At 41.5% G+C, this 7,969-nt stretch overlaps 2 protein-coding genes across 2 annotated transcripts; both read right to left on the bottom strand.

The window, feature by feature from the left end:
* Nucleotides 1-2,988: 2,988 nt before the first annotated feature.
* On the bottom strand, nucleotides 2,989-3,309 carry LOC121265685. Its single transcript, XM_041169372.1, has one exon. The coding sequence runs from the start codon at nucleotides 3,307-3,309 to the stop codon at nucleotides 2,989-2,991; it is 321 nt and encodes a 106-aa protein (XP_041025306.1).
* A 103-nt stretch (nucleotides 3,310-3,412) lies between these two features.
* Nucleotides 3,413-7,511, bottom strand: LOC121265684. Its single transcript, XM_041169371.1, has 4 exons — nucleotides 6,455-7,511; nucleotides 5,687-6,370; nucleotides 4,209-5,402; nucleotides 3,413-3,513 (listed from the first exon to the last, which is right to left on the bottom strand). The coding sequence occupies exons 1-4, from the start codon at nucleotides 7,509-7,511 to the stop codon at nucleotides 3,413-3,415; spliced, it is 3,036 nt and encodes a 1,011-aa protein (XP_041025305.1).
* Between the last annotated feature and the right edge of the window lie 458 nt (nucleotides 7,512-7,969).

Here is a 7,969-nt window from a genome sequence, read left to right as displayed (position 1 = left end):
TACCTAAGTGAAACATTGACCCTAGCAGCCTTTAAGCCTGTTAGCAAACCAGATGTAGCCTCATTAACACATTGTGCCGCCTATCTTCCTTAGAGTAAACTCTACACACTCGATTAAGTTTCATATCATCAAAGTGTTAAAAGGATTCTCAAGGCTGCTCTTGCCGTTGTGCCGCCACTGTATGCTACCCTAGGATACTAGAACCATAAATATTCCATTAAGCCTATCAAATATGCACGGTGATAGCAATTTCCACCAAGTTCTCTCCTTCAAAACTTTTATAGAGTGAATCTCTTAAACTTTGTTGCAAAATAGGGACATAGTTGCTCTTAAGGAAGCAAGGACTTCCTCCAACTTCTAAAAGCATTAGGAATCTAGGTTGTTGGCAACAACCTAGAAAGAACCTAGATCCCTAGCATTACCTAGTATTGCATGTAAAAGGGCTTATAAACATTCATAACGAATTCCTATGCATGCAATGTTATATTGTGACACCCTTGACCCCCACGTGTTATTTTTGTAGAGTTCGTGACACCGGGATGATGACCACACGGATCACGCACCCCAACGACCAGTGCTCAAAGTGTGTATAACATACATTAAATGTACAGTAATATTCGCAGCGGAGAAAAAATAAAAGGGTCTTTCCTTATTAAGTACCAGAATTGTTCAAAAAACAGTAAAATAACTTTACAAATATTTTACAGTCTTCCATCAGATAATTTAAAGAAAGCAAATAACATAAGGGAAACAAGTCCCAAAACGCTGAACAACATAACAGCGACTTAAGCTTCTGGCAGAGTCGATCCTTCAGGTTCATACTCGGGCTCTGCGTCAAACTCTACGGCACCATAAAACGGAACCGTAGGGTAAACACCACTATGAGATTATGACATCTCAGCAAGTAATTTAACCAAAATAACATCTAAGAGATTTAAAACACATTTATACAAACACGTGTTCCTATGCGGATAAAATAACAACTTACATTCCTTTCCCAAAAATACCATTTTTATTCTTACACCCAAAAATCTCATTTTTTTGTCCCAATCATATTTATTATGAATTTACGCATGCACCACGGTCTCCTCTATGGACCGTCCGCACACCCTGGCTCTCTTCGTCACATCACGGATAACGTCCGTGCATGAGACTTCTTAACGAGCGATGCTCAGTTCCGCACCCAGCGCGTACATGGCCAAGCATCCTCTAACCTCGCCAGCCAAAGGTCACGGAATCGGTACGAGAGCGTTACCGTCTCGTCCGTTCCCGTCGTCGCCCTGCGACAACTCAGAGGATGTCACGTCAGTCTGTTATGCTCCCGAGTGACCAGAGGAGCTCCACCGAGATATGCCCCATCTCGGCTTGGGGTCGTGAAACACACGCACCCACGCAACAGTATCAATATCCAACAGACTTCGTGACATTACCGCATAATTTAATAAAACGATAAATATGATTTTCAACAGTTTATTGGAATACGCATTTAAATAATTCATTTATAAATTCTCAATAAACGCCGAAACACAGTTTCACAAATACACGCATAATCCCATCCGCCAATCCGGCCCAAGGCCCAATTACATTTAAAATCTCAACAACTTCGACGGCCCAAGGCCCATTTTTCCACAATACTATTTAAAGCCCAACACTTCAACAAATACAATACATTTCCAACAAACCAACAATTTACAATTAAACAACAGATTATAAAGCCAATAAATATAACAATTTATTTATAAAATTGGAAAATTACAAGTAATATTAATAAAAGAGAAAATTACATACACACGATGAAATTGATAAAATCTGGAAGATCACGTGAAAAGAAGTGCTGCCAACAGTGGCGACGGCGTCTCACGGCTGAACACTGACAAACCGTTCTCTCAACTCACGGGTTGTAACAAAACACCAGATGGAAACTCAACAAACAACCCAACAATAAATCAAGAATCTGAGTAAAATACAAGATTTTGAAAGCACAAAGAGCTCGGCAAAATCACAACACCTCACGGATTTACAAACCAAAAGCACAGAAATAATCAACCCAAAAATGAAAGAGCTCAAGAGGAAGTTGTTCTCAGATCACACCAAAATTCCCGATTGATTTTTCCAAAACAAAACCAAACACACTCGAATGGAGATTCCCAAACCATGAGAAGCCGTGGCCTATTTATAGGCCAAATGCGGCGGTTCGCATGGCGTGCGTGTTGCACGGTGGAGGAAGGAAATAACGGCAGCATGCCGTGGAGAAAAAGAAGTCCTCTCGCGGAAGCGTGGCACGACGACACTCACGGAAGCCATGCCCATCGCCACCTAGGAGCTTGCGGAAGGACAAGTGACCGTGCGATGCCACGGGTTGACAGCAAGCCCTCGGGGTGCATGCCGAACGACACGAGAGAGTGAGACGTAGGTGGAGGTGGCTCTCGGCTGGGATCTACTTTTGGTAGCAGCTGCGTGGAAATCCGGTGGAAGAAGCAGAAATGAAGAAGAAAAAGGAGGAAGAAGAAACGGGAAGAAGAAGCAGTAGGGTGCGGCGCATGAAGGGAAATAAGATGGAGCCCTAGCTCCATCAAAACGGCGCCGTTTCTTTTTGTAGGGGCTGGGTTCTCACGGGCTGGGCCGGTCCTTGGCTGGGCTCCAGTAAACACACACACACAACACACACGACCCAACAATAAAACAAAAATAATAAGCCCAAAAATAAAAACAATACAAATAATTAAAATAACATACTCTAAAATAAATTTAAAATAAGATACCAAAACAAATAACAAATAACATAATTAATTAACACATTAATTAAAATAACAAAATAACACCTCAAAATAATAAGGATTAAAAATTCAAGTGAAACTAGAGATCTCACAACCTCCCCTCCTTAAAAGAAATTTCATCCTCAAAATTGCCAAGTTCCTAAATTGATTCCAAAACATGATACAATACAAAACTCTAAACAAACTTGAGAAAGAATACAAATATTCAAAACTACCCGAACAAGTAAGGGTAGAACTTTCTCATGTCTGCCTCTCTTTCCCACGAAAAATTCTGGGCTAATGGATCTCCCCAAGATACCATAACTAGAGGTATCGACTTGGATCTTAATTGTTGCTCCTTCTTGTCAAGGATCTGAGTTGGAATAACTTCATAAGTGAGATCAGACCAGAGTTGAATGCTCTCTGGATCAACGAAACGTGGCTCCTGCTGACCAAAGCTCTTCTTTAAAGACGACACGTGGAAAACATCATGAATTCTACCAAAATGTTCTGGCAGAGCAATACGATAAGCAACTGGTCCAACCTTCTCCATAATCTGAAAAGGGCCAACATATCTCGGACTAAGTTTCCCTTTCTTACCAAAACGCTTAACACTTTTCATTGGAGAAACTTTGAGGTAAACCCAATCACCATCCTCAAATAATAAATCTCTTCTCCTCGTGTCCGAATAGCTCTTCTGACGACTCTGCGCAGCTGCCATCTTGTCTCTTATAATTTGAACCTGATTCTTCATCTCCTGAACAATATTCGGTCCAAGTAGATTCCCTTTGCTAACTTCATCCCAAAATAAGGGAGATCGACACTTCCTCCCATAAAGACCTTCATAAGGGGCCATTTGAATAGTCGCTTGAAAACTGTTATTATATACAAACTCTATAAGCAACAGATGACTTTCCCAACTTCCCTTAAAATCCAAAACACAAGCTCGCAGCATATCCTCAAGAGTCTGAATAGTGCATTCTGATTGACCGTCGGTTTGAGGATGATAAGCACTGCTGAATTTCAACTTGGTGCCCAAAGCTGTTTGCAAACTATTCCAGAAGTGAGACGTGAATCGTGGGTCTCTATCTGACACTATACTCATGGGTAGTCCATGAAGACGTACGATTTCCTTGATATAAATCCGAGTCAAAGTTCCCAAAGTATCAGTGTTAGAAATAGGTAAGAAATGAACGTTCTTGGTCAACCGATCAATAATAACCCAGATTGAATTCTTCCCACTAGGTGACCTTGGTAAACCAATTACAAAATCCATTGCAATGTCGTCCCATTTCCACTCAGGAATAGGGAGTGGTTGAAGATAGCCAGCGGGCCTCTGATGCTCAGCTTTAACCTGCCGACAAGTTGTACATTTCGCAATAAACAAAGCAATGTCTCTTTTCATTCCCTCCCACCAAAAACTTTTCTTTAAGTCTCGGTACATTTTTGTACTTCCAGGGTGAACTGAATAAGGCGCTGCATGGGCCTCAGTCAAGATTCTTTCTTTAAATTCTGAATCTGTAGGAATCCCCCTACGATTACGGAATAAAAGAATGTCATCTCTGCTTAGGCTGAAATGCGCGGGTCCTTGTGACTTCTTGACTCTTTCTTTAATATCTAACAACTTAGAGTCATGTTCTTGTAGAGTCTTCAACTCCTCAAAATCAAGAACTCGGATATCAAGAATTGAAGTCAACACCTCTTCCTGTTGAGAACTAAGAGTAAGAAGTCTCCTTATACCAGAAAGAAGAGAGTCTAACCCTGATGACTCAACCTCATCAACTGAATAAGACTTCTGACTTAGTGCATCTGCAACCAGGTTTGCTTTCCCTGGGTGATACTTAATCTCACACTGGTAATCACTGATTAACTCTAACCATCTCCTCTGTCTCATGTTAAGTTTTTTCTGCGAGAAAAGATGTTTAAGGCTCTTATGATCAGTGTAAATTTCACAAGTCTCGCCATATAAATAGAATCGCCAAATTTTGAGAGCGAAAACCACAGCTGCTAACTCCAAGTCGTGTGTGGGATAATTCTTCTCATGATCTTTCAATTGGCGGGATGCATATGCCACAACTCTTCCCTCCTGCATAAGCACACATCCCAAACCAAATTTGGAAGCATCACTAAAAACTACATACGGCTTATGAGGTTCCGGAAGTGCAAAAACAGGTGCTGTAGTTAACCTCTTTTTCAGCTCCTGAAAACTCTTCTCGCATTTGTCTGACCAAACAAACTCAACATTTTTCCTGGTAAGAGTAGTGAGAGGTCCAGACAATCGAGCAAAGCCTTCCACAAACCTGCGATAATAACCAGCAAGTCCTAAAAAACTTCGAATTTCGTGCACCATTGAAGGATGTGGCCATGCCAATACAGCTTCGACCTTACTAGGATCAACTGCTACTCCATCCCGGGACATAACATGACCAAGAAATTTAATCTCCTTCAACCAAAATTCGCACTTGTTCAGATTTGCAAAGAGTTGATGATCTCTTAACTTACCCAAAACCAATCGAAGATGGCTGGCGTGCTCTTCTGGTTTTCGAGAATAAACCAAAATATCATCAATAAAGACTATCACAAAGGAATCTAGATAGGGTTGGAATACTCTATTCATCATATCCATAAATGCTGCAGGGGCATTTGCTAATCCAAACAGCATCACTTTAAACTCATAATGCCCATACCTAGACCTAAAGGCAGTCTTAGGTATATCCTGATCCTTTATCCTCAATTGATAGTATCCCGATTTTAAGTCAAATTTTGAAAAAGTAATAGCACCTTGAAGTTGATTGAATAAATCATTAATCCGAGGTAGGGGTACTTATTCTTAATGGTTAGCTTATTGAGTTCTCGGTAATCTATACACATTCTGAGGGTACCATCTTTCTTTTTAACAAACAACACTGGTGCTCCCCAAGGTGAAAAACTAGGCTGAATAAACCCTTTATCTACCAATTCCTGTAATTGACTCTTCAGCTCTTTTAACTCTGCTGGCGCCATTCGGTACGGAGCCTTATGAACAGGTGCCACACCGGATTCTAGATCAATGGCGAACTCCAATTCACGAACAGGTGGCAAGCCGGGCAAATCATCCACAAATACATCAGAGAATTCCATCACAATCGGAATATCTGCTACAGATTTCCTCTCCGAAAGTGCAGATACCACATGAACCAAATAGGCATCCGCCCCATTAGCTAAGTCCCTGCTTGCTTGAATGGCAGATATAACTGCAGGTTTCGCCTTTATCTTACTTCCTGCAAACTCTAAATACTTATCCCCAGGTAGTTGGAAACTAACAATCCTACTATGACAATTAATGCTGGCGAAATACTGATATAACCAATCCATTCCTAGAATAATGTCAAACTCAAGTAATTTAAACCTTATCAAATCTGCCTTAAGAGTCATTCCATTTAAAACCAGAGGACAACCTAAGGTAACCTTCGAACACCACACAGTTTCCCCATTTGGTAACTTCACTACCAAAGACTGTGATAAAGGTTTAAAAACTAGGTTGCACATCCGAGCAAAGGTGGCAGAAATGAATGACTGAGATGCTCCCGAGTCAAATAAAGTGCAAGCATAATAATCATATAGTCGAACTCTACCTAAAAGATTTAAAACTACCAATTAAGTCTAACCAACAAAATACCCAAATAACGTATCTCAAATGATTGAATAGAAATCTATACCTGTGATGACTCTAGCATTTTGGGTTTCCTGAGCTTCATCATCTACCTCACCAGGTGTCACTGCGTAGACCCTAGCTTGAACAGTTGGTCTTGGAGTAGTCCTCCCACCACGGTAACCGCCTCGATTCGCCTGCATCATGGTAGGGCAGCTGCAAGCAAGATGCCCTGTTTGCCTGCATCTGAAACACTGAATCCCAGACATGTGGCACTCGCCGACATGCGACCTATTGCATTTGCCACATACTGGCGCTGGACCTCCCATTCGTATTCCGGTGGCCATCTGCGGTCGGGCCCCAGTCCTGGAAATAAACTTAGGTGCAGACCCCGAACTACTTCCTTCCCCAAAAACTCTTCTCTTTTGCCCAATTGGTGTAGCAACAGGATCAATAAACTCCCGCTTTGCAATCGAAGCAACCTCTACTAATTGCTGAAAAGTCAGAATTTGCAAGCAAGCAACCTGTCTACGAATCTCCCACCGTAGACCCTCCTGAAATCGCTCGATCCGCATCTCTTTCGTAGCAATCAAATGTGTAGCAAACTTCCCGAGTTCTATAAACTTCCGGGCATACTGCTCGACCGTCAACACCCCTTGTACTAAATTGTTAAACTCTCGTGCCTTTTGTTTCCTCATAGTATTCGGGAAGAAACGATCATTGAATTCCTTTTTAAACAGCGGCCAAGATACCGCTGCAATAGATCCTAACTCCATTTCCAGAAGCTCCCGTTTGGTTCCCCACCAAGCAGTCACGTCACCTTGCAACAGGTAACTTGCGTTTAACACCCTTTGAGTTTCAGTACACTCACATATCTCAAATGTCTTTCCGAGATCACTAATCCACCTTCCAGCATGAAGTGGATCCTTTTGCCCAGAAAAAGTAGGGGTCCTATGAGCTAAAAAGCGTTCGTACGGACAACCGTTCTGTTGCTCCCTTTGCGGCGGAAAATTCTGCTGAAGAAATTCTGTCATACGGGTTAAAGCTTTAGCCATGGCGAGATTCCCATCAGAGTGAGACAAGTCAATCTCAGGTTTCGGATGCGGTATTCCTGATTGGTCCATCTTACTGAAAAAACGTCCCTTTTAAAACTCGATATATTTTAAATTATAAAAAAAAAAAAAAATTCTGGTACTATACCTAGGTATTTATACGGTTTTACCCAGAGCCAGACCGCTTTGATACCACCTGTGGCACCCTCGACCCCCACGTGTTATTTTTGTGGAGTTCGTGACACCAGGATGATGACCACACAGATCACGCACCCCAACGACCAGTGCTCAAAGTGTGTACAACATACATTAAATGTACAGTAATATTCGCAGCGGAGAAAAAATAAAAGGGTCTTTCCTTATTAAGTACCAGAATTGTTCAAAAAACAGTAAAATAACTTTACAAATATTTTACAGTCTTCCGTCAGATAATTTAAAGAAAGCAAATAACATAAGGGAAACAAGTCCCAAAACGCTGAACAATATAACAACGACTTAAGCTTCTGGCAGAGTCGGTCCTTCAGGTTCAT

This window comes from Juglans microcarpa x Juglans regia, chromosome 5D (genome assembly GCF_004785595.1).
Source record: "Juglans microcarpa x Juglans regia isolate MS1-56 chromosome 5D, Jm3101_v1.0, whole genome shotgun sequence".
Classification (NCBI taxonomy): Eukaryota; Viridiplantae; Streptophyta; class Magnoliopsida; order Fagales; family Juglandaceae; genus Juglans; species Juglans microcarpa x Juglans regia.
Note: the sequence above shows the minus strand (reverse complement) of the source record. Positions and strands in the feature narration are given on the sequence as shown.